The sequence below is a fragment of the Dipodomys spectabilis genome, unplaced genomic scaffold (genome assembly GCF_019054845.1).
Source record: "Dipodomys spectabilis isolate Male_0828 unplaced genomic scaffold, ASM1905484v1 ptg000234l, whole genome shotgun sequence".
Lineage (NCBI taxonomy): Eukaryota > Metazoa > Chordata > Mammalia > Rodentia > Heteromyidae > Dipodomys > Dipodomys spectabilis.
The window spans coordinates 2,617,563-2,645,204 of record NW_024870911.1 but is presented as its reverse complement, the minus strand read 5'-3'; the positions used below and the strand labels follow the sequence as shown (position 1 = coordinate 2,645,204).

Here is a 27,642-nt window from a genome sequence, read left to right as displayed (position 1 = left end):
CAGAAAAATTTGTGAGACTCTTATCTCCAAATAAACAAACAAAATGCTGAAAGTGGAAATGTGGCACCACTCAAGTGATAGAGGGCCATATTTGAGCATAAAATCCAATAGAGCATGCCAGACCCTGAGTTAAGCTTCAGTTTGAAAAGAGAGGGGGGAGGGAGAAAGGAAGGCAGGCCAGGAAGATAGGAAGGCAAGCAGGAAGACAAGAAGGCAGGCAGGAAGGGAGGGAGGGAGGGAGGGGAGGGGAGTGGGGAGAGGGAGGAGAGAAGAGGAGAGAAGAGGAGAGGAGGAATATTCTCAGTTGTGTCTAGAGTTCAGTGTTATTTAGGGCTGTTCTAGACTCTCTTTATTTTAACATCTCTTCATTTTAACACAAGCTGTGTAAGAATTATATATTTATCTCTAATTACATTAGAGTGTAGAACAAGCTATGGTTATTATGCTCTGTAAAGTAGATTTCTAACTGAGAGAAAACTTTCTGCTCCAAAAGAAAATAATTATTTAAAAAAACCTTCCAATTGCTCTGTTTGTTACCATAGTCTAAGGCTATGAACATGCATATACCTTCTGAAGGAGAAAAGAGAACTTTAAAGTTTTCCATGGAGTTTTCATGCTGTCCACATTTTGCTTTTGTCTCATTGAACAACAAGAAACCTTGCACTTAAATACAATATGACACACCACAGATACCCAGCCAATATCTTCTCTTTCTCTTTTTCTTTTTGTGTACTTTGTGGCCTTGCAAAAAAAAAATCTTATCAACCTGTGTCTTAAGTGTCTTTTCAGTTTGGTTCAGCTTGTGGCTAGCTTAAAACATTTTACTATGTCTTGGAATCATGTTCTGTCTTCTGCTGTACTCCCTTGAATTAGACTCTAGTGTATCTTCCTTATTGGCTTTTTGTTTTCATGTGAATTCTTAAACAACTGATACGTGATAAACAATTGATTTCTCTTTTCTTAGTCAGCTGATAAACATCTCCAAAGAGGTTTTACAAGAAGCTGTATTATTAGAAGAAGAAGTTAATTGAAGGAAAATGGCTATCAGAGAAAGAATTTTCTAAAAAAAAATTTGAGTAGAGTGTATTCAAAAGAGAAAAACATTGTCTTTTTTCTTTAATTCATTATCTTTCCTATCTTCCATAGAAAACTTTGTTTATTGTAAGTGTAGAATTTTTTTGCCAAGCTATTTAGCCTGGAGGGTATTTTTATTTATTTATTTTTGAGTTTTCTCTGGGTTTGCAAAGTTACTAATAAAGACAAATGCAGGTGATTATTTTTACATGGATTTATAATAAATCTCCTTCATATTCTCTTCCAAATGTTGTTACTTTGCTAGAGGTTCAATTTTTACCTTGTCTCACCTTCAGGTTTTAAATGCAATCAATAAATGTTTAAACTCTAGAAGATGGTAGCCAGACAGTTCCTCTGTAGATTAAGTTCCATAGGAACACAGCATGGGGGAGGGGAGAAACAATTAGTTCTCTCCTTTTTATACTTAATAGGAATGAATTTTATGTATACCAAATATGTGATCAACTTTTAGATGTATGGGAAACGTGCACCGTGGGAAGATCCCTCCAAGTGGGTTCTCGACACATATCCCTGGAGCTCAGCATCTCTGCCTCAGGAAGGCCCAGCATTACTTCAGTTGCGGCCAGAAGATGTTGGGTATGAGGGATGCACATCTACTAAAGAAGCCACAACTTCAAAGCACAAGCCACAGACTGACACGGAAGGAGATCCCCTGGTAAGGAGCTCAAACTCAGTTCTTCCTATAATTATGATATGTGTCTTAGCCCTCTCTTTTCATCATCTCTAATAAAGGCAGTGAGTTATTCGGTAATATTTGAACCTATTCTGATATTGATACCTGGACTTGAATCCTGAAATTTCAGTCAACATTAATTTCAGTGAAATAATTATTAACTCATAATAATTAAATAAGTGAATAATTTTGAAATACTAATTAAATAAATTCTTTGTCTAACAAGAAACAAGAAATCCTGAAGCCTGGTTGAACCCTGTGACTATAATGATTTTTTGGACAAACGATCAGTTGTGTTAATGGTTCAAATCAAAATAATTTTTAAAATATCGTAACAGTTTACTAGGTCTTTCAATGAAAGCTAAATTTTCTTCTTAAGTGAAAACAACAAAAAAGGCTAGATCTAATATGTGTTTACAAAACAAAAGAATATTGAATATACATCACTTAGCCTGATTAAATTTAGGATTACTCTGCTGTTGCTTTCAGGAGGGAAAGAAAAACTGACTTGGAAATCAGAGGGACTTTATTCTCTGTGCTGTACACATGTACATAGTTTATGTTTTAAAAATACTACAATAAGTAAGTCTTCAAAACTCTAAAGAATGAATATTCTGTAGTTGGAGGTATGGCTTAGTCAATGAGTGAAAGCTTCAGGTACTGAGACTGGACTGAGTCCTGGTCTTGTATCTAAGAAACAAAGAAAGAGGCTGGGAAGGTGGCTCAGAGGTAGAGTGCTTGTCTTGCATGCATGAGGCCCTGGGTTCGATTCCTCAGCACCACATAAGCAGAAAAAGCTGGAAGTGGCACTTTGGTTCAAGTGGTAGAGCGCTAGCTTTGACCTGAAAAGCTGAGGGACAGAGCCCAGGCCCAGAGTTCAGGCCTCATGATCGACAAAAATAAAAATAAAAAAAAGAGAGAGAGAGACATCAATGAATATTCTGAATTTAATGTATTTACAGTGCTAGTAGGAAAAAAACTTTGGGGATACCTACTTTTTATTTTTATAGATTACTTTGTATATATTAGTATCAAATATAATATAGTTTTTTAGCTGACCTTTCTGTGTCTAAAGAGATGATTGGATTAGTATAGTCAATACAGAAAGAAAAATCTATTATGTTTATTAAAAAAGATAAAAAGGAAACAAATTAAATTATAACCCATAGCTACATTCAATGACATAATCAGACTGGATGTTTTAAGAAATACTCTTATACAAACTGCCCAAGAGCACACCTATGATCACTCTCACTCTATCAACTGCCCATTATTTGGGGGATTTGTTTTTTTTTTTGTCGGTTGTGGGGCTTGAACTCTGGACCTGGGCACTGACCTTGAGCTCACTTGAGCCACAGCCCCACTTCCTCATGTTGAGGAGTATATGTGGAAAATTTAATCAACGTTCAGGATCTTTTCACAGCAAAATGCACACACACACAGAGAAATTTTGCAGACTAGTTTATGAGTTCCATAGAAATCACTGAAATATACACAAAGCCTTTCTTAGAGCTGAAGGGCCCAGACTGATACTTATCTCATTTGGCACCTGGCCTTTTAGATGATGCGTAGAAATCAACAGGGGAGGTGGATTTGGTTTCAGTACAGTGTAATTGTGAGCATACACTAAATGACTTCTGATAGGACAGTTATGTTTAAATAAAGCAAATACATATTGTAGTATACAAATATGGATTTTTTGAACTTTTAATGAATTCCTGTCCACCCTCTATATTTCTGGTATATCTCTCATGTCTGTTTCAGGTAAGGAAAGGTGTTTCTGAGACTTGTCTTCAGTGTTTGTGTGTAGCATAATGAGATCCTTTTCAAATGACCTCAACTGGGTCACTTTCTATAATCTAAATCAGTATTTTCTTCCCCAATTCTCAACTGTGGGAAAGAGAGACAGAGTCTTGAGAAGTGGGGTTAAAAAAAAAAAAACCTTCTAGTTCCTTAAGAAAGAAGAAATTATATCTCACATACTACAGAGTAAAAGATAAAATCTAAAAATTAATCTTTTGATCTGCTACATCCTTATAGAAAAATATTCTTCCTATTATATCTATATATTTCTACAGTTACTAACTCAATGCAAAATCCAATTGAAATCATAAATCATAGGAGGAAAAATACTATTTAATGCCAGAAGTTCTAACTTTGAATCTGAATTAAATATGACTTTTAGAATATTTCAATTTTTTTAAAAAAAATGCAATATGTAGTTATCACCAACAAGCTAGGTGTTAGTAAATACTACTTACGAAAACTGTGATCTAGAGGCCAGATGTAAGTAATCATTTCTGACCTGTAAAAATTCACATCCGGCAGTAGATAAGCATCTACCCATTCTAACGATAAAGGTACATGCTAAGTAAAGTTATGAGTCCATTGAGGAAGCAATTAGAAAAACGTTCCACAATGAGTTTCCTGAGTTGGGTCTTGGGGCTTAAGGAGGAGTTTATCATATGATGGAGTATATCCAAAATTAAGAGAACCACACATGGGGAGTTTAGGGAACCATAGGTAAGATGGTAAAAAGTATTTAATTGCTAGATGACAGCAATCCTTGTTTATCTTTGCAGGAAGATGCAGAGTTAACAGAGAGCTAGTAAAGGTTTTTGAGTGAGAACTTTTAAAACTGTTTTAACAACAAAGCACAGAATAGATTTAAAGAGAGAAGAGAAAGGAATCTGAGAGAATAGATATGTAGGTATTAGGTGAGGGTAACACAGAATGGATGTGTTAGAAGTAACAGAAAGTTGCTGTTTGATCAAGACTAGAAGGAAGAAACCAAGGAGGAGAGAGGAGGAAATAACGTGGCAAAGGATAATAATCTGATAACAATGGTAATTCAAATAATATAGTTCTTTTCCTCTTGTAATATTTTATGGCACTGCTTGAAACAGCCCTGTGAGAAAACTAAGTAAATCCCACTGTATACATTTATTTTTTTAATTGTCAAGGTGATGTACAGAGGGGTTACAGTTGCGTAAGTAAGGTAGTAAGTACATTTCTTGTCAAACTTGTTACTCCCTCCTAACCATTGTATATATTTATTATGCTCTAAACACAGTTGTGTTGGTTAAATCAGTCTCTATCAAATGCTTTGCATACAGCCTCTGCTTGTGAGGGATGGGTTGACAAAAGAAAAGATGGTGTGTGTGTGTGTGTGTGTGTGTGTGTGTGTGTGTGTGTGTGTGTGTATAAGAGTGTAAGAGAAAGAGAAAGACAAAGAGATGACTAAGAGGAGACAGAGGCATTCATTTTATTGGTTTAGTGGGTTTGAAAGATTACCACTAACTACTTTGAATTCACAGCCTTATGTACCTGCTTTAATGCATTCAGAGATTTAGATTGAAAATTAGCTTGAAGAAATGCAGTCCCAACTATTATTAAAATGACTTCAAAATAGGCTCTAACTTTTTTTTTTTCTAAAAAGGCATTCTTGCTGAAAGTGGCGACTACCAGTTTGTCTTTCATTTTGCAAGCATTTATTGAACACAGATTTTACACTGAGCATGTAAACATGCTTAGAATCCCTTCTATTTTCCTACATTGGAAAGCAAATAACCACTTGAAATAATGTATAACATAATATAATGACTCCATATCAAGCAATGCCAATGGGATTGTGATGTAGAAATGCTTGATAAAGCAAAGAAACAACCCTGTCGTTGATTTTTCTGTTTTCTAAAATGGTTGAGCCATCCTGTTTTAAGGAACCTGGGGGCTTTAGATCCATCAGAATCCAAGCACTGCCTCTTCCTTTTATTTTTCTAAAATACTGGCTAGCTGCCTTTCTCCCCAGGTGCTTGTATGCACAAGTCCCTTGTTGCTCAACAAGCCTTAGCATTCCCTCATCAAACTGGGGAAACTTGAGACAACAGCTATTGTTCCAGAAGGTGGCTTTTGTTTTCAGTGATATATCAATCATATTTCTGCGAGAAATTCAATAACAACCCAAACTTGACAGAGATTCTTTCCTTCTCCCTCTTCAAATGCTCATGGTTCTGCTTCATTCTGTCACCTTCTCTTTGAGGTCAGCTCCTGAATAGCAGATGGTGTGCTGTGAGCAGCAGCTGGCTGCATTCCACTCCATCCTCCCCTCCTCCTCTCCAGGGACAATGCTTGTGTGTATGTGTTGTCTGTGAGGCCCTCGCGTTGGTGGGTGTATGAACATTCACGATCTTTAGTTGCCATTCACTGCTTTCTGTTTCTCCCAGCCAAAAAGCTGGGAAACTTGGCTTCCTCTCCAGCAACCAACCCAGATGTCCAGCTGTGATACAGTTTCTTTTCCAGTCTCCCTGCTGGAGCAGTATTCATTCATAGCCCCAAATAAAACAGTTATCTAGCCAGCCCTATTTTGTCCTTATGGTTTGGTGTGGTAGCTGTGTTTGGGAGAAACATGAACAGGAGCCAGGGGCAATGAGTGTAAATCCAAAAACTCTTTGCCATTTCGCTTGGATATGGGATAAGACGGTGCTTTTAATGGTTCCATGTGGCTGAGGGCTGTGTTTGTTCGGGGACTGGCTGATTCAATGCATCACTGCTCACAGGGATGTCTCTCTTTTCTTTCTTCAGATGAATATGTTAATGAAACTCCAAGAAGCAGCCAATTACCCGGGCACACAAAGCTGCGACAGTGATAGCACCAGCCACCATGAAGACATTTTGGATTCGTCTCTTGAATCCACCCTCTAGGGTGCAAAAAAAAGGGGGGAAAAGAAGTTAGGGGTAAAAACAATGCATTTTAACAAAGTGTTTTGAAAGACAAAGGTATTTTCACAAAACGTATTTCACTGCCAGTATGAAAGTCCCCTGTCCAGGGCTCTGACCCAGTCTTGTGGTCACCAAGGAGGAAACAGAACTAAGATCAGAAGCGCCAAGATGCTAAGTTGTAATGGGAGCTTGACTTTATTTTATTTCTAGGCATTTTGAATATCCACAGAGCCCTTGCAGGCTCTATGACCCGACTGGAAAGATCTCTCATGACAGGGCAACTGAAAATAGCTTGCACACATGGGTTAGCCAGACTGGACTTTCCTTTTCCTTTCTCTTTAAAAGTTTACAACGTCAACCTTTTCTTTTTCTTTTCTCCCTTTTCCTTTTGTTCCTTGCCTGTTCTCCCCAGGCAGAGTCCCTTCTGATCTGTCCATCCACCTCCTTGGGGCCACCCTCCTTGGTGCTGGTCACAGGGCTCCAGTAGTGTTTGTGTTGTACACCACCCCATTCCAGTGAATCCAAGAGGCTAGTCCTCCAGAAGCACAAAAGGAATTGTGCAACCACCAGGAAAACACTACTGTGGCAAACTGGAGAATTGCCAATTTCACTCACACTGCCGTGTTCTCGATCACATGCGCCACCAACTTCTTAGCGTCTGAGTCGCAGGTTTTATAAGGTTGTTTTTACCACAGTGGTCTTTTTAAACCACCTACCCACTCCCTTAACAAGAGTTTTATACCAATTATTAGTCCACACTGACAAAAGGCTTTTTAGGGCTTTATTTGTTCGAGCCTTTTCAGTGAAAGAAGGAACATTTCCTATGGTGCTGTCTCACTGCCTTAAAACAGATTTCTACAATGGTTTACCAGTTGGTTCAAATCCAGAAGTATTGGTAATTTCCTCCGTCTTTTTAATTTCATAGCTATGCTACACCAGTTAACACAGTAGCCTCATCTCTATAAATTGCTGGGGGGAAGGTTTTGTTGCTGTTGTTTCTTTTCTCTTTCTCTCTTTTTTGGAGAAATGGATAGGAGGACTATCGGTATGTTTACCTTTGAGTAGATTGTTTTCCCTGTCCTCTACGTGACTTGAGTACTCTTAGAAACCCTCTTTGACCGTTGCTTCAAAGTAGAAACATGTGGCTAAATTCCATCCAGTTCTAACTGAAAAAAAGAGTTTCAGAAGGTGGGAGCTTTTGAATCCTGATCCAGCAGAGCCAGGAGCACGAGAGGAAGCCTGAGCACAACTATTTGGTTTTCTTTCCATGTTCTTTCATTTCCATTTCTTTTCTTTTTTTCTTTTTAGTTTTGATGCATGTTGTTTTGATCGCTGTTATTGTACATGAGAAATTCAGCATTAAAGAACACTGAAGCAGTAAAGTCACTGTGGAAAGAGGGAGAGTTGATACTGTAAAAGAAGGTTAGATATGCACAGTCTACTGGGTAGGTATTGTAAATAATAATGTTTATCAAAGTTGCACAAATCAAAACAAACACAAACAAAGTTGTATTTTATCCTGTTGGTGTTTTAAGAGGTGTTTCACTTGCTGAGATTTCCTGTATGTTGCAAACAAAAGACAGAATGCAAATCCTCAAAGCTGTTATGATCTGGTGTGTTTGTCCTGTATTCACAGTTGTTATGACTACACAGGAGCTCTCAGTGCTACAGTGAGCATGCTTCAAAACTGTCCATGAAGCCAGTATATTTTTGGAATCAGTAAAACTGTCTAAAAGTATATCTGTGGTGGCAGGCTTTAGAGTGCATGAAAACTGATCAGAGTCATTGGAGAAGTTAACCATCTCTCTCTCACACACACATACACACACACACCACACACACACACACACACACACACACAGAGGACAGGTTTGTAGTTCATGAAACCCAAGGGCTAGGCCATGGTGTTGACTTGTTCTACGCAAGGGAAAATGATGTGCTACTTTTCAGATGTGTAACTGGTGCTATCCTCTGTGACCACCCCATGGGTCAGTTGCTATCAAACAAGTCATATCAAGACATCTGTGCAGTTTTCAGAGCATCACTAAGTGTATAGGTCCTTATAAGGTGCTATTGCCCTGAGGGAAATCTGAACTGAATTATGCACATGGAATTGTCACCCTGACTTTCAAGCCTCAAACAAGGATCAAATCTGTTGTACAACATCCATATATGTAGCTGGATGAGTGACTTTTGCCCTTGTATAATATGTGATCTATGAAAATTGCGAATCTTTCCCTGCCATTTTGAGAAACACAGTCCAAACATGAGCATAAACAGAATTTCCTGCAATACATCCAATAGGTCCGCCTAGTTTACAACTTAAACTAGTTTGTGAAACATTTGTCTGTATACATTTTATATTTTGTACATTTTCTGATGTAACATATCATGTAAATAGGCAGAAACAGTGAGAAATAAATCATCTGACAAGGTTTTGTAGTCTTTGTAAAGCCCCAACAATAAGTACTTGGTGTCAATGGACTTAACTGGATGACGTATTTTCTATTGGTTTATTGTTCCTCTCTAGCTTGTAAACCAGCTTGCATATATTTTTTTGCAAACGTGCACCCTGTATCTGTCTAAATTATTACTTTGCCATTAAAGTGGAATTATTTATTGATGACAAGGTGTGGTGTCTGTGTCTGGAGAAAAAAGTAATGGAGTAATTTTGAAAAAGGGAGGTGTCAATCTGTAAAATAGGGATTCTCTTACTGGGAATGTGTGTGAATTTACATTTTATATCCTCCATAGGTAAATCCCCGAAGCTTTTAGATAAACCAATAAATTATATATATATATATATAGAGAGAGAGAGAGAGATCTTTTAAAATAAAAGTTACTAATTCAGTGAATATTTTTTTAGAAAATTCTGAATAGTTTATATAAATGCCTTGAGATAAAAAAGGATTAATATAAAATAAAATAGTGATACTCAGTTATAATCAAATTAGTAAAGGCTTTTTTTGCTTTTATTCCATTAAATTCTCTTTTGATCTAGAGACGTTTTGTTATTGGGGTGGTTTGTTTTATTTTGAACATATAAGACTATGGAAACAAAAAAAAACTTCATTTAAAATTTAAAGTTCATTCAAAATAGCTTGAGATTTATTTGTCTGTAATTCAAATTATACTTGGGAGCATAACTAGGGGTTAAACTCTAAAATCAGGAACATTTTTGAATTAAAAATTGAAGAAAAAAGGCACTAGTTAAAATGGGCCATTTATCTACCCATGATTAATTAAAAATATAATTTTCCCTTCACTCAGTTTCAAAGATCCAGGAAATTTCTATTATTTACTTTATTCAAATAAACAATAAAATAATCTAGTGTTTGGGACTGGGAATGAGGTTTTTTTCTCATCATTTTCCTTCTGTCTTCTATGAAGTCACCTAATTGGATAATTTAGAAATAATTATTAAGTCCAATACAACACTAACTTTCAAGAGCATATGTCAGAATGTTATTATACTTTCATCTTAGGACCTCTAGATGATGAATTTAAAATTTTTTCTCCTAGCCAAAACATTTTTGAAAAGTGTTAACTAGATAAAACTGAAAAGAATACTTATTTGCAATTCCTGACTTTTGACTGTTGAATGGATATGTAAGTACTTGGTTCCTAAAATAGACAATCTCAGAACTGATTAACGGAAATTTGATTGATTAATGAAAATTGTTTAATGTTTTATCAGGATTCTTATTTATTCAAAGAAGAATATTTGGGCTGGCTTCAAACTTGCTATCCTCCTGTCTCAATCTCCCCAATAGCTGGGAATACAGGCATGCAACACTATTCTAGTTTAGGACATTTTGTTAACAGCATTTGTTTCCTCTTATGCTAAGATCTTCATTCATTCTCTTTACACCTTGTCAAACCTTTCATGCCTTGGACCACCTTTGTGATATCACAGACTAGGTAAAGAATCTGAATCATTTGTCTAGAATTGCATATACATACAGTGTCCAACTTATGCTTCATTTTTAGAGTCTAGAATAGTTTATTCTCCAAAATATATTGAGTTGAGCAATACTAGCTACTCAGGAGACTGAGATCTGAGGATCGCAGTTCAAAAATAGCGCCAGGAAGAAAGTCCGTGAGACTCTTTTCTCCAATTAATCACCAAAAAAGCTGGAAGTAGCACTGTGACTCTACAAGTAGTAGAGTGCTAGTCTTTAGCAAAAGAAGTTTGGTTACAGCACCCAGGCCTGAGTTCAATCCCCACGACTGACAAAAAACCACCACCAACAAAAAACATTGAATTAAAATATTTTTGAATGTGCAGACAGCAACTTAGTATACCATTGTAGATAAGGTCCTTAATCTCAAGATCATGTTTGTGCATGGAGTGTCCTGTGATCTAACTTCTAATTAGAATACTATGAGTGAACAGAGAAGGAAGAGATAGATATGGAGAAGACTTGAACGATCCAACAACAACAAAGTATTGCCTCACCCTTGGAATTCTTCCCCCTTTGTATATAATGTGCTCTATTTCATACAAGTTCTCTTTTTTCATTCTACTGTTAAAGTTGTCTTTAGGTATTTTAGTTATATATAGGAGAGTTTAAATGTGTGAGGTTTTTGGGGGGGACAAAGAAAATACTCTAAGCAGTTAGAAATGTAATGTTAGAGTCTAGAAGATAGGTGGCAACTGAAAAGATAGAACTAGGTTTCCTTAGCAGAGAAACAGGCAAGTGAAATGAATTGCACTTTGGGACAAGTCCCCAGGAGAAAGCACTCAACTGAGTTTAAAAAAAAAAAAAGAATAGGTGGAAATCTGTATAGTTCATTTGGCTTATATTTCTTAATTTATCCAGTCCAATGTTTATATGTACCAAATGTAAAATTTATGAAGATGTTAAATAAACCTATTTAAATTAGGAACCAGAAAAATCTACAACCTAATAGGTTTTGTGGTTCTTATGAAAGAATCTGCTGATCTAATACCTTTGTTCTTGTAGGTCTTATAGCCTAGGATGTTGATGTTTAAATGCCATCAATGTATCTGTAGTAGTTACGTACAGTATTTATAATGGAGATTATCTGTATCTCCATTGGTCAGCCTAAAATCTAGAAATCTAATCATAGCCCATCCAAGAACATTTGAATGTTGAATAGTATCTTAAATGGTTGGGTTCAGTTTAGGTTGGAGCTAACTTAATATGATGAGTAGAGACCACTGTGGATAAGAATACTACATCCTTTAATAGAGTGATATTCAAAGTGGAGAAGCTGAAACAAACTCCCTATTGATATTTGGCATGCAGTAGAAGGATCACCTGCCAGACATTCGCAGCTCTTGAGTCCATACCCCCTAGTTCCCAGCCAAGCAGCCTTCTTGGTGAGTTATTAACATTCTCAAATTCAACACTGCCTTTAATTGGGTTGGAAGATGGTGTGATCTCCTTAGCCTTATTAGCAGAAACTTGGTTTTCTTTGGACATCTGAGGCTGAAAACAAGCACTATGAAAAGCCAGAGTCAGCCTCCGGTGGGTAGTGAATTATGCTACAGTCTGGCCACTATGTAGAAGCAATTGTAGGCTCTTCCAATATTGGTGGCTCCTCGAGAGAAGGAAATTCACCTGGAGAGTGTTCATGGTGAGACACTTCATTCTTCACATGAGAGGCAGTACTCTCAGAGCAGACATGAGAGGAACAGACACAATTTACATCCTCCAGGAGTCCCATTAATGAAAGCAAAAGGTGGAAATAAGCACAGTAATCATTTCATTACGTTAATATATCAAAGATACTATCTCAATGAATGATCAAGTTAAATTCTTTTTAATAACGTCTCTTACATGGTTTGCATTCTTTACTCTTAATACTAAGTTGGAAATTCAGCATGCAGTTTACACTCATCACCATATATCTCAATTTGGATGTCTGATTTTCAACTGAACCACTAGATCTGTATTTAAAACTCTACAAGTTATACTTGATAAAGAACATTGAAATAAGTTGCTCCAAACATGCCTAAAGCTCATATCAGTCTTCAATTTAAATGTTGGTAATGGTCATTAAATAAACTGAAGGTTGAGTTTCTAAATGGGTATGACCATCAAGGGCCTAAAAGCTATGCGTCTATTGACTGCTCATCAACAGAACAGTAAAGTTCTGGCCACCCATGGTAAGTACTCCATGCCCTCTGAGCATAAGTAGAACCTGTCTCCTCTCTTGGCGAAGCCCGAGCAGCTCCACTGAGCGGCTGCCTTTCTCAAAGAGTTGGATTCAGACAGCCTTGTGGTTTTTCTCTTTCACACTCAGCGCTGACTGAACACATTGTCTGTATTTCACTGACTCCTTTATCTTTCTTTGTACTTAAGCTTTGGTAACAGTCACTCTCGTCTGTCTTTTCTAATATTTTTTTCTCAACCATTGGTGTAAAAGCATGAACTTCTTAATAAACACGTCCACCCTTTTTCGAGAGTAGTTTAAAGTGTTAACCCCCCCCCACACACACACACAGAATCTGTATTATACAAAACTTTCCTGATCTTTAATTGTATTTACATTATTATAGCAAAAGACTATAAGCCATAGCTCATAAGGAACATAAATTTATTTTTCACATTTCCAGAACATCTGGGACCTCTGAGACCAGAGTCCTGACAGGTTCAGTGCCTGAGGAGGGGATGAGGGGGAGGGCAGGGGTTGTGCACTTACTCACAGATGGTTATCTTCTTGCTGCACTTTCATGGGACTGATGGGATGAGACAGCTCTCTAGGATTTCTCTTTACAAGAGAAGGAACCCCATTCCTGAGGGCTCCACTCATGACCCGGCACACAGCAAAAGCTCACTTTGCAAAGCTTACACGTTGGGGAGTAGGATTTCAACATGACTTGGTAGAGACACAGAAAGTCACATTTAACTCCTCCTCATTCTGCATTTGGATGACTAGAGAACTCTAAATTGTCTATTTGCTGGACAGGAAGTTATCTCTAGATGAAACCATAACAACCAAAGGGACTAGTGTATAGAATAACCAGCCAAAGGCATTATCAAAATCCTCTGTAACCCTGCTTACTCAGTAGGCTGAAAGCTGAAGATCACAGTTTGAAGCCAGCTAAGGCAGGAAAGTCCCAGAGACTCTTATCTCAAAAAAACAAAAACAAACAAAAACCTACTCAGATAATGCTGGGAGTGGTTCTGGCTCAAGCACCAGCCTGGAGCAAATCAGGCTGAGTGACAGCACCCAGGCCCTGAGTTCAAGCCTCAGGACCAGCACACACACACAAAATCAAGAGCAAACTCAGAATTTGACTTCACATATATGGATCATCTAAGCATGTACACTTTGCGCATGCGCGCAAGCACACACACACACACACACACACACACACACACACACACACACACACACACACACACAAAGGTCTTAAAAAATTGAAGGGAGCTGAGAGAAAAGTGTATGGATCATTAAACTAGACACTCAGGCTTTGAGGGAGAAAAACAGTTTAAAGTAGCACTTTTCCTAATCTGAACCAAATATATCCCTGACTGTCTCCCTGTTTTGTCCACATTCCCAATTTGCCATCCATCACTATTTACTAATTGGGCTTCTTGCAAATCCTAAAACATGCAAAGACACTTCTAAAATGAAAAATGCACACACATATATGTATAGAATATATGCAATATATGTACAATATATACATGAAGTGTATATGAAAGATATATTAAAATTTGATGGTTATTTTCAAAATAAACTTTTCATAATTAGGATATGTTACATAAAGCAATGGATTTTATTGTGTCATTTGCATACATTATTAGTGCTTTATTAATATCTGCTACTAGAAATGTAGCTCATCTGCAGAAGCTGCAGAACTGACTGGGGAGAGCAGGCTTGTTTGACCCTGTATGGGTGTAGCACAGTAATTAGCCCTTAGTTTTATGGTTTGCCCTTTAGCTATTTGCTCTTTTCAGCATCATCACATGCAAATTTCATTAACTACTATGAGAAAAAGATGTGGATCATACAGACTGTACACTCCAAAATTTGAAATTATTCATATTACTACCTTATCACATTATGATGTAGGGAAAATAAATTAATTTTCCTATCAACACTGTAATAGCTATTAATGTTGTTTTAATTGTCAACCTGAAAACGATGTCTATTCGCCATTATTATGGAACAATAGCAGCAGCAAGTTTGGGGGTGGCCAGCTGGTGTCTCCGCTACACGAGAGTAGATTCCTGCATTACTCCTGTAGGACACCATGGATTTGCAGTCTGCTCTGGAAATTTCTTTTGCACGGAATGAATTGCCAAGGATATGCAAGACCTCCAGAGAACTAGAAAATAGATCATCTGCAAACAGATGAAAACATTTTTCCAGCCAAGCAAATATTGATACTGGTAGAATCAGATGCACAGCTACAGTGTGACTAATAATTTCAAAGAAAGGTCAAGTTGCAGATCTCAGCATGGTAAAGTAGCAATGAAATAGGAATTTGACAATGAATGCCATAGGCAGTTTTACTTTTTATTAGGAAACTACCCAAGTGTTCGTTCATTTGGAAAAAGACCATGGCTGAAAAGACTTACCTCTTAATTTTAGCATGCCATGATGCGTTTGTAATACCACAGAAGTCTAGGTTAAAAAAAAGGCAAAATATTTTTTCAGAAAATTCCTACTGAATAACTATATGTTATTCTTTGTATAGAACATGCTAAAAAACTTACCTAAATAAAGTTTTTTTAACCTCTAAGTAAATACCACTGTGTAACCAAAGGGTAAAAAGATAGTTAAAATGCATACCTTGTTTAATATATTTGGAACACAAATCAGAATAATTTAAGTGAAGCAACAGGATCAGTCATATTGTAATGAAGTTTTGGCATTTTCCATTAGATTTTAATAATTATTTGTGGACTCTAAAGATAAATATTTGTTTGATTTATTGGTAAGTTCTTAATTAATTTTATTTTAATTTTTATAATGCTTGGGATTGAACCTAAATACTTAAATTAATTTTGTTTATTTTAATTTATATAATGCTTGGGATTGAACCTAGGGACTCCTTCATGGTAAACACACAGTTTTACCACCAAGCTATATTCCTAGCTCAATAGCAAGTGGTAATGGGAGAGTAACTTTTGGGGCTTGAACAAGAAGGAATAGAAATTTCACAAGGAAGAACCGAGGAATAGCTGCTTTTGATTCATCTCTACCCCAAAGGAAGAAGGGTAGTAAAGGCCCCCTGGCCCAAACATATTGCATTTGTTTTTTAAAAAAAAAAAAAAAAACCTGCACTCAAAGACTACTAGCCAAGTGTTCTGGCTGGACATGTCCTAAAATTTTCATGTATCTGAAAGTTAATCTCCCAATTCCATGTTTAGAGGTCTGACCCATGGAGTTAATAGAGGGCTTTTCCCTCATAAACTGATTAATTTGTTCAACAAACTAATAGATTCTTGGATAATTTTGGGAGTGGCTTTGCTATAAAAGCAGCTCTCTCTAGCATGCTTGCTCTGTCTCTCCACCGTGTTATCATGGAACACGAAGCTCCATACCATGATGCTGGCATCATGTTTTGCTTTTGGATGTCCCATCTGCTAGAACCATGAGGCAAAATAACTTCTTTAGAGACTATCCAACCTCATGTAGGCTCTGATAGCACAGAAAAGACTAAGGTACTGAGCTTTCCCCAGATTTTCTCTAAGGTTTGCTCTTGAAAGCCTTACTTACCTTTTTCTTCAACCACTCCAGAGTAAGAGGATGGCTGGCAGGGATGGTAAGACAGACAAGTGATCAAGGATCTTCCAAGGAGAGCAGTATGCTCATATCGCTCTTTAAAAAAATTATTCTGAAGGTGATGTACAGAGTGGTTACAGTATGGTAATGAGTACATTCCTTTTTGAACAGTGTCACCTCTTCTTTATTTCCTACTACTTTCTCCCCTCTTGATTCCCCCTCCCCCAAGTCGTAAAGTTTATTTCCAATATAGTGTCTAGTGAGTATGGCGGGTACATTGGTTCACCCATTGTCCCACCCTTTCCTTCCTCAATATTTGTTGGCAAATATTTCCTATTTTTAAAGACACAGTTTTAATCAAGAATAAATGAAGCAGATTTATGGAAGCATACTATATAGGCTTAAGGAAAGAATTATATGTAAGCCATTTAAAGAAAATATATAGTAGAAGAACATTTCTTTAACATTTAAATAATATTATCAAATGCACATAAGCAGGTTCCAGAACAACTATCCTAATAAATTAGTCTTTATTAAATCTCTTATAATATGTCATCATCTTATGTTTTTCACCCCTCATTGATTTGTACATAATTTTTATTCACATTAAAACCAAAGTGTATTCAAAGAAACCAAATCAAAATTTACTTAAGACTGAGAGTGATAGCCATTTGAAGTTCATGATGCTACATGAGAAAGAGCCACTTTCTGAGTCCTTTTTTAAAAATTAATTAATTTTATTTTGAAGGTGATATACAGAGGGGTTACAGTTTCATGAGTCAGGTAATGAGTATATTTCTTTTTGGACAGTGTCGCCTCATCCCTCATTTTTCTACCAGTTGTTCCTTCCCAACCCTCCCCTCCACAAGTTGTATAGTTCATTTTCAACATAGTGCCGAGTGAGTCACTGCTGCATTTGTTTGTCCTCTGTCCAACTATTTCTGTGCTCCTCCTTATACTTCCCAAAACAAACTTACAAAAAAGACAAAAGACACAGAAATCCAAAACAATGACGGTTATATCGTCAAAGGCAGCAAATATTTTTTATTGTGTCTTGCTTTTCTGAAAACATGATTAAATTAAACCTACCTAGATAATTACCTTTTGCCTTATAATGTAATTTATATTTAAATAGAAGTCCCTTTTCCTTTAAAATTAGAATATCTGGTTTGAGACTGTATTCTTCCATTCCATCAATTAGTTAGACCTGGCAAGTCACAACCCCTCTTTGGAAGAACAGTTACTAATCCAGTTTACCATTCCCTATCAACAAGTACCCACCCGGTTTCAGTATTTCAGCCACAGCCTCCTGTAATAAACAATACTGCAACACAACATTTCTGATAGAGCACATACTCACACCCCTTCAAACCTAAATTTACTCAGAAAACTCATCTCAATGATAGCAGCACTTTAAAGATAATGAGACAATCTCAAGCTAAGCACTGATGTTCCTTTTGCCTTTCAAGACTGATTCTTGCAATAACAACTCAGTGAACTTAGTCATTCCAAGCAGGCACTTCCTTTGTGGCGTGATAAGTGAATAATATTGCAGAAATTAAATGCTACCACTGAGTTAGCCCATGCAAAGGACACAAATGTACTCTCCATGGACAAATGTGTTCCCGTGTAATCATGCCAGCAGCAGAAAATGGAATCTGTCATAAAAAATAAATTATCTGGGAGTCAGACCATGTTCACACTGCTCTTCACTAAATTCCATTTTCCTTGTTCTTCAACTGAAAGTGTAAATAAACACTTCCAAAGCAGTCTGCAAGTTCACATTGTTCCTCATCAAAGTTGGATTTTGCAGCCTCAGAATTCAAATGAAAGAAATCATGGAAGATGGGAGGCCTTCTGCTCTTTTCATTGGGTGCCATTTTCTCTCTCATTCAGGATTCCAATTTCAGGACAGAAAGACAGACAGACAGACAGACACACACACACACACAGAAGATAAGAAAGAGAGACATACTAAGAAAAAGAGAAGGAGGGGGGGAGGTGGGGAATGAGACAGAAGGCAATAGTGAACCACGTGGGTTGTGGAAGGTTAGGATAGTATAGATGAAGTGGTGGCGGGTTATATTTTGGAAGTCTTACATGTTAGGTTAAAATGTTAGAAAAATTGTCCTATAGTGAACAGGAAACTCTGTTTCCTTTAGCGTAGCGGGAAAACACAGCAGTTGAAGGCAAAGCCTTTGGAACTCTCCATCTTTACATGTTCAAGTCCTGCTTATTATGGTTTGCGTGCTTTGAGGGCACTCCAAAATTTGTGTCAAAACTTAATTGTCAAAGCACAAATATAAAGAAGGAAGGCCTTTGGGGTTGACTGAAGCACTCACAAATGGTATTATGAAGTTGGTGATCTAACTGGTAGTAAGCAGCATCTAAGCTTTGCTGTCCCTGGAAGGGCACCAACAAGGGGCCTGTGCCCTTGGAAGCAGAAGACAATACTGTCATCATGATCTTAGACTACCCAGGCTCTGGACCTAAGAAGTAAATATCTACTGCTCATAAACTACCCACTTTATGAGCAACTCAAACACCACTTCTGCTACGAACGAGGGATATAACCTGGGCCAAGTCATTTCTATACTCTATCTTAATAATGTCAAAAAATGATAATGCTAGAGATGTATTAATAGGTCTTCATCAAAAGAGAGTAGTGTCTCCTATGTGAAATTACAGCCAATATTATTACTATTATAATCCAGACAAGTGTTGACACTGAAGTTAAAAAATAAATGCATAAAACAATAAACTCTAAATGTTGTTGAAAGACAGATAAGACAATTTGGATTCTTTTAAATCAGTATATTAGATTCTTCTGGGTTGCTAAGGAAAAGCACACTTTAGCTGTTCCAGTTAATCAGACTTTATGCCTATTTTTCTTCTCTCTGCCTCAGGTCTCAGGTTTATACCCAGCTTGAAACACTTCATCCCTCTACTTCCTTACTTAGTGTCCCACTGTTAAAATTTCTGAAAGTAAAGCTCGTTTTTGACATGACCCCTCTGTACAGTATGTTCTCAAATAAAATAAAATTAAATTAAAAAAAAAATTTCTGAAAGTAAGCACGTGAGTTTCATTCCTAGTCATCATTAAATATAAATCAGTCTGAGTTCATGGTCTTCTTTTGTTTGTTCTTGTACTGGGGCTTGACCTCAGGGCCTGGGTGCTGTCCCTTAGCTTTTTCACTCAAGGCTAGCATTTCTACCACAGATCCACTTCTGGCTTTTTGCTAGTTAATTGGAGACAGTAGTCTCATGGACTTTCTTGCTTGGGCTACTTAGGAACTAGGATCCTCAGATCTCAGCCCCCTGAGTAGCTAGTATTGTTGACATGAATCACTAGATCACTAGCCCATAGTTTATATTCGTGTTTTTCCAGTCTGTGAATGGCTGCCTGTGTTCTTAGCCCAGTGGGCTATGTCCAGGATGACAGAGGAGAGTCATACACTTGGGTCCTCTTCTCTCTTCGTGTGAAGGAAAGTTGGAGGTTGGTGCATGTATATTGCCCTGTCTTCTGTGTTCAGGTCTTTGGTGATGAGTTTGACAATGAAAAACCAGAAGGGACAGCAGCCTGTCAAGCTTTTGAGCAGACAGAGCAACGAAAGAAGAGCTCATATATGCCTCAGAGATCATAGGCCCAAAGTAAAGCTCTTGTGAAAGCTGCCACGTGGGTGAAAGGAAAAAGGGAAGAAAATGGCAGATGGGGTGTTGTAGCTGGAGGCAAGAGCTCTTCTTCTAGAATAAAGAGAGGCTTGGGCTGTTGTTTTCTGATGCTGTAGAATAGAAGATGGAAGATTTTAGTAAGGATTCTTGTCAAAAATATACTTGTATCCTCCTTTGATTATTGGGGTTTCTTTCTCTTTATTTTTTGAAAGAGAGATGAAGTAAAAACAAGAATGTCATTTGACCTGCTTTTTTAATTGGGCCCCTCTCCGAGTCTAACGGTGTGAAACACCAAGCCTTATGAATGGAAGAAAAGTAATCTACCACTGAATGACATCCCCATCTTGCTTTACATTCTTTCTAAGTATAATATAATATTCACATTCTTAGGAAAGGGTAACATATTTAGATGATTAAATTAAGATGTCAGCTACCATGTGGGAATTTAACAAGTAGGTTGTCTGAAATGCAACCTTTTAAAGATCAGTGACTTTTTTTTTGGTACTGGAGATCGAACCCAGGATGTTGCACTTGCTAGGCAAGTGCTTTGTAAGCAATATCCCAGCCAAGATCAGTGAAACTTAAGATAGACATTTGCATGTAGATTTCATTTAGTTTCCAAATGTGCTCTCAAGAGAGCATGCATTTGAACGTGTGATTGTTCTAAGCAGTTGAGGGAGAATTGTGATTAAAACACTGGGCCCACACTAAGGCTGAAATAATTTCATATGAAGTTTTCTATTTTTCAATTATTTTCTCCATTGGTTTCCAGTAAGTTAAAGCATCTTTGATGAACTTAAAGTATACATACAGCTTGCATAATATCCTTACCTTAAAAACAATGGAGCCTGTTCTCCCTCTTCTTGTGAGTGGAATAAAGTGACTGGCTTCTGGTAAGCAGAATTCACAGAACATGACAGGGTGTCGACTGAAGACGATGTCATAGACAGTACTTTGACTGTCTCTTTTGGACGGCCGACTCTGAAGGAAGCCTGGATCATGCAATCAGAAGAGCACTTTCTATATAATGAGCCCTCACAGGCAGCCCTAGGAAGAAGTCCACTTGCAGGTAGAGTGATGAAGCTCCCGCTAGCATCCAGGAAGGAACTAGGGTCTTTTGACCACTACAAGTTAAACAAGCCATTGTAGAATTAGTGCTTTTGCTCTAGCCAGGTTTTTGGATGACTACAGCCACAGTAAACAATCTAGCTGCTGTCTTCCAAGAGACTCTGAGCTAGAGCCACCCAGCTAGGCTACTCTCACATTTCTGGCTCATGGAAACTAAACTAGTTAAAGCTTGTTGCTTAAAGCTAACACGTTGTCTGGCTGAGTAATTTATTATACAATATAGTAAGTTTTTTTGTAATTCTTTGGGCAGTCAGAATTCAATGTAGTTGGGGGTGGAGGGAGGCGGGAATACAGCTGTGCTGGTCATTACAATAGCCACTAAATTCACATGGATATTTAAACTGAAGTCAAGTTGAAACAAAATTTTTATTTTCAATTTGCCAGTCACATTAGCTACATTTCAAGTAGCCCTATACTCAAATGTTGCTAATGGCTGTTCTCCTAGATGATGACTGTAACATTTTCACAATTGTAGAAAGTTCTCTTCAGCAACATTAGACTCTGCAGGGAAAGGTAGAATCAGTTGGAGGCTTTGTGATTTTTTTTTTTTTATTATTGTGAAAATACTCTACCGAGGGGTTACAATTACATGGGCCAGATACTGAGTACATTTCTTATCAAGCATTGTAGTCTCCTCCTTTGTTTCCCCTTCCCATCCTTTCCCATCCTCTGCCCACCTCCCCCCACCCAAATCTCCTCCCCCCCAAAGTTGTAAAGTTCGTTTTCAACATACTGACTTGTACATCTCATTGTTGCAATGGGTCGACCTGTATCCCTAGTTAAATGATTTGTTTTTTCCCTTCCCCTCCACAAATTATACCAACATCAAATACAGTGAAAGTGTGGGTTATACTGTGGGGGAAGGACATACAAAACAACATAGAAATAATCTTATAAATATGATAGAAACAATTGCATGAAAGGAAAAAAAACCAAAAAAATTTGAATACTTATCTTGGGGTTTATTGCCCTAACATCAACTTATCTGACCTTTTTTGCTTGACTCAGACATATACTAGTTATTGCAAATAAGGGAAACCATGGGACCTATGTTTCTTTGGGCCTGGCTTACTTCACTTAATATAATTTTTTCCAAGTCTTTCCATTTTCTAACAAATGGGGCTGTGTCATTCTTTCTGATGGAGGCATAGAATTCCATTTTGTATATATACCACATTTTCTTGATCCATTCATCTACTGAGGGGCATCTGGGTTGGTCATATCTTAGCTATGGTAAATAATGCTGCAATAAACATAGTCGTCCTGGTAGCTTTAGTGTGGTCTTGTTTGTGATCATTTGGGTAAATGCCCAAAAGCTGGGTCATAGGGGAGCTCTATGTGGAGTCTTTTGAGGAACATCCATACTGCTTTTGAGGCATAGAATTCCATTTTGTATATACACCACATTTTCTTGATCCATTCATCTACTGAGGGGCATCTGGGTGGCTTTGTGATTTTTATTTTTATTTCAGTATTTAATATGTTACTGTTTTATTATGATTTTTTTGTTGACAGTTGTGGGGTTTGAACGCAAGACCTTTCTCCAAGCTTTTTATTGCTCAAGACTATCACTCTACTGCTTTGCGCCACACTTCCATTTCCAGTTTACTGGTAGTTAATTGGAGGTAAGGTTCTCATTGACTTCCTGCCCAGGCTGGCTTTTAAATGTGATCCTCATATCTCAGCCTCCTGATGAAATAATGAGATCAGGACTGGCCGGTGCTATATTGGGACCTGGTGAATGGTAGGGTTTGGCATTCTGTCTTCATGCTGGGAGAAGGAAACCCCCCTGTGTGGATGTTGTCTGGTGACAGGTGTGTCTGGATCACTGGAGGAAGGGACAGGCACTTGACTGATAGGTTACTGAACCTGTCAGTCCAGTGTCTGGGACTAGGCATTTCCTGTGGACCTGCACCCTGCCCTGACCCTATTTAGGCCTGGACCACTGGTACCATTGCACCATGCCACTTGTGTCTCTGTGACCCTGTCCTGTGTCCTGCTTTGTCTCCATCAGAGCTGAATTGGTTTGTTGGTATTGCTTTTGTTCTTTCTTTCCTATCTGGCCTGTTTCCTAGCTGTGTTATGTGTATTTGGGGGCTTTGTAACTACTGGCTGCCTGCAGCCTACTAACTGTGTAATAAAGACTCCAAAATTCCATCTTCTAAAGTGTGGCTTCCCTAGTAAGTTATCTTACAACACTGAGTAGTGAGTATTACAGGCATGAACCAGCACCTATTGACTATGATACTTTAAAAATAAATATTTTGGATCATTTGAACAATCATCTTAAAGCGAAATATTGCAAAATGGATTTATATGTTAACAATAACAATAACACCAATCAGCCCTCCTTGAAATAGTGAGGTTTATAGATAGGAAAACAGAGTCAAAATGATTGTACAAACAATAGATGCTTAAAATATCTATGTCAAATATGATATCTGAATAAAATTTCCATAATGAGAAATTCATTCATTTGACATATTTGCATTAAGCAAAACAGCCTTCCCTTCACATTAGGTTACATTTGTAATTTGACCATTGTTGATATATAATTTTATTTACCTTTGTAATTGTTTTCACTCATATATAATGGTTATAAGTTCAAATATAGTATTAATTCTATATATAAGTGATATGTAAGCCAACTCATATGAATGGAGTACTTGAAAGGAAAAAAAAAATCTTTGAAGATATAGCCCATAGTAAGTTGTCTGTAATGCAACTATTAAGATGAGGATTATACCTAGGAAAGAACTCTAGTTTTCTTTTCAGCTATCAGATGTATATTTTAACCTGGACCTTCAGAGAAAGAATGCCCAACTCTGAATGACCCTATTGGAGGAAATTTCTTGCAGTTAACCACGAGGATGTATTTGTAAATGGGAAGTTGCACTTCCCACTATCCCCAGTAGGTGGCTCTGCCTCTACTTTTGCTTATTCATGTGAATATAAATGCTTCTTTGATGGTGCGTTTCATTAGCTCTGTGAGATGACTAACTTCTTGTGGAGAATGAGGTTCTGAAGAGAGAAAAGCTTTTGATGACTGCAATAGAATTGTATTAAATAAGCCTCACATCTTTTGTTATGTTGATTTATGTCCTGGTTTTTGTTTGAATTGTATGAAAAATAAAAAGGCTGAATTTCTCCCTCAGCAATGCACATGTAATTCTCTCCAACAGCATACAGAGCTAGATCAACTCTTTCTGGGTAAAACAATTTGGCATGTCATTTTGCCAGTGTCATCTTTCCCTGTGCCCTAGAGTGGTCTTTAGAAACACTACATCCCGTTATTGATGAGAACATCCAAACTGCCCTTAGTAGCAATGAATCCAAACACAAGACTCTGGGGAGCTCCTTTCCTCCCTTTCTCCTTCAAAATCTATTTGCAAATATCTTCAACTTCTTTCATCAGTTTCCTCTCTGTCTTGTTACTCTATACTCCTGCATAACTTAATCTTGGCTCAGTTTGTTTTGTTCTGCAGATTACGCTTACTGGTAAATATCCTTAGTCCTCTGAAAAGTCTCTCCAGATTTTTCCTTTTGAATGTGTGGAAGGTAGCTTTCATGTTATGTGTTATTTTCATTTCTATGAGGGCATCTATTTAAATACAGTGTTGGCTTTGTGATATGTTTATGCAAAGAGAAAGCTAGTCTGGCGTTCAAATGTCTGAAGACTGGAAGTGATCACCTTCTTGCTAAATTATTTCTAAAGCTAACTTAAGTTTCTTTGATGCATAACAAATGCCCCAAATAAACAATTTTATGCCTGGGGAATTTACAGAGAGGGAAGGAAGGAAAGAATGGGAATATGGTAGAGGGGTGAATTTATTCAAAGAATACTGCGTGTATGTATGGGAATATCACAGTGAAACTCCCGCATTTCTACAAATGTGTACTAATTCAAAACTAAAAATATACTAGATTATATTTTATTGAGATTTAAAATCCAGAAGGTTTATTTAAAAAAATCAGATTTTTTAAAATAAATGATCAAACTTTGTAAGAATAATTTCTCTATGGCTGATGTTTCAAATCCTTCCATTGGCCTCTTAGTGGATTTTGACTCTGTGTAGATTTTTTTATCTTAGTGAATTTGTATCAAGCTATTAAAAATTATAGCTGTATAATTGGATATTACAATATAATATTTTAATAGTAAATGTAAGTTTTTAGACTGCCTCTTGATTATGAAAATACCTTTATATTTAGCATGTAAATTATTAATCAATTATGGAAATTACGAACTTAAATTCCTGCAGATGAGAGCAAAACTAAAGGCAAAATGCTCCCCAGATCATCCAGTTAATACACAATCATGTGTGTACACATATCCTGGTTTTGTGTCCTTGTTACTCTTTGGGTTTGACCATTAAAACTATGGCCCAAACAGATCTGTGACTGATGGCTATGGAGACTGATGGAAAACATTCTTCTAAGTTTTGTCAAAGAAAAACTCCACTGGATGCAACTGAACAGGTAAGGAAGATTTATCTAAATCTTTACTCCTGCAATAAGAATCAAGACTATTGGAATAGAGAAAAGAGAATGAATAAACTTCCACTCAAAGTAAAAAAAAAAAAAGAATGGACCATATGTAAACTCTATGATGAGAGAGAAGAAAAGTACTGGGCTGAATCTTTTATGATCATATTTTCCAAATCTTTGGGAAAGACATTACTAGGTTGTAGAGGACATACAGAACAAACAGTAACAATGTCAGGTTCCATGAAGTACCTTCCCTGTGGCAAGTAATGCCAGAAGCTTCTAGTCAGGGTAAACCTGTCTAAAGTTTAGTCAGGCTGAAGGGCAGTGTAAGGCCATTTTAATCAGGCCATAGACTGCTGATGTTTGGTTTATATACAGATGTGCCCATAAATAGTAAATCTATAAATCTGTCAGCAAAGAAATCAAATCAGAACCACTCTGAACCCAAGGAAGAAAGAACGAGAGTCAGTCACCTCTCCTTCAGGCTAATATTTGAAGTTGCCTTTGAGTGTTTTGTGTAATTGATCACCCTGAGATCTATTTTAATCTATTCTTTAATGTGATTAAAGGTATAATTACATCCTTCTGCTTCTTCTTTCCATCTCTCAAATGCTACTTGACCCTCTTTTAATGGCACTTAGAGAACATAGTAAGTGCAGAAGTATGTATTTATACTTTTATTCTGACACATTTAGTAGGTATAATGGAAGGTAGGATTCTGCTTCTTGGTTGCAACCTAATATTACAAATCAACTTATAAACTGTGTTCTGCCCAAGAGGATGACTAACTCACACTACGAAAAATTCAAACCATTCATTTTGTTTAAAAAAAGAAGAAAAAGAAAAGGAAATTATCCAACCATCTTCTTCATGATGTCCCAATCTTCTGTATAAACTTTCAATTTTATTTACCAGATATTTCTAAGGTTTTTTTCACCTAAACCTACCAAGGGTAAGTTACTCGTTTTGATTTAATGAAAGCAGTAGGTGTATTATAGAAGGCCTGAAGAGGTGGATTCTCTTCATTAGATAGGAAATTAAATTTTCAAATTTCAATTGATTCTGGAGTCTACACTTTCTTGGTGATAAGTTGATAAGATATTTGACATGAAGCAGAACTGAATTTAATAAAGTGCAAATGTAGGTATGCTAATTGAAAAAAGTTAGATAGTGTTAGAAAATCAATTCCTTGTGTGTGTGCACTGATAAAAAAAAGTTGCTGCAAGGGGATTTATGTAAATTTAATGAGTTAAAGCATTTATCTTGCAAGCCAGATAAACCACAGCAGGTACTTTAGAGGGTGAAAATAATTAGTTCCACACTCCCTTGTGGACCCCAATTGTTGTTGCAATTATATTTGTTTATTACTCAAAATGAATTTTTATTTTAGGGTAACAGAGACTTAGAAATTTATAATCATCACTTCTAATAATTTTTGTCTTTAATGTAGGGGATGGATTCATCTCCTTAATTATATAGTTAGTACTTCCCTCTCTCTGTTTAAGACACAGTAACCCTGATTGTTATTCTGAGTGAGATTATTTTCAAAGTCAACATTCTTTCTCAGCTCTCCCTATGTCATCTGAATTAAAGTTTATAATTTATTTCTCTGCAAATATAACTGATTGTGTCATTCCCTTTCTTAAAAGCTTTTAGCATCTTCCTGTTATGTAACATAAAGTGTCAATAAGATGGTTTATAGTCAACTTCTGTTAACGAATTCCAAATTCTACACAAATTAACCCTCCTGTGAAGTTTACCTTTCCATTACACTGATCACTTATTGTCTCACGTTATTTTAGGTTGGGATTTGTGTATTATTTCTTCACTCTTGAATAATCTTTGAATCACTTACATTCTAACTCACAATTTTTTTCTCTAATTTTAACTTCAAAATGTCACCTACTATGGGGACATGGTACCTACTGTGTAGCTTGCAATGTACTGGGTCTTAGCTCATCCAGGTAACACATTCCCAAGGGCACATCTACACAGGTACATATTATTACCTCTGAAGCTCATATTTTATATAGGGGAGAATAATATGTAGGACAACATTTAAGTCTTAAAAAAAACAGGAAATGGGAAGTGAAGAATATAACATGATATCATGATAAATGGAGCTACAAGAAGTTTAGCTGTGATGCTGACTGCTA

The 27,642-nt window shown here is 36.9% G+C and overlaps 1 protein-coding gene across 1 annotated transcript in view; it reads left to right on the top strand.

The window, feature by feature from the left end:
• Nav3 (neuron navigator 3) overlaps positions 1 to 9,125 on the top strand; it is a 296,229-nt gene extending 287,104 nt beyond the window's left edge. Inside the window, exons 39-40 of the mRNA XM_042699113.1 lie at positions 1,547 to 1,750; positions 6,350 to 9,125. Coding sequence (XP_042555047.1) covers positions 1,547 to 1,750; positions 6,350 to 6,469 — 324 coding nt within the window. The 3' untranslated portion in view covers positions 6,470 to 9,125. The remainder of the gene's footprint in view (positions 1 to 1,546; positions 1,751 to 6,349) is intronic.
• Positions 9,126 to 27,642: the final 18,517 nt, after the last annotated feature.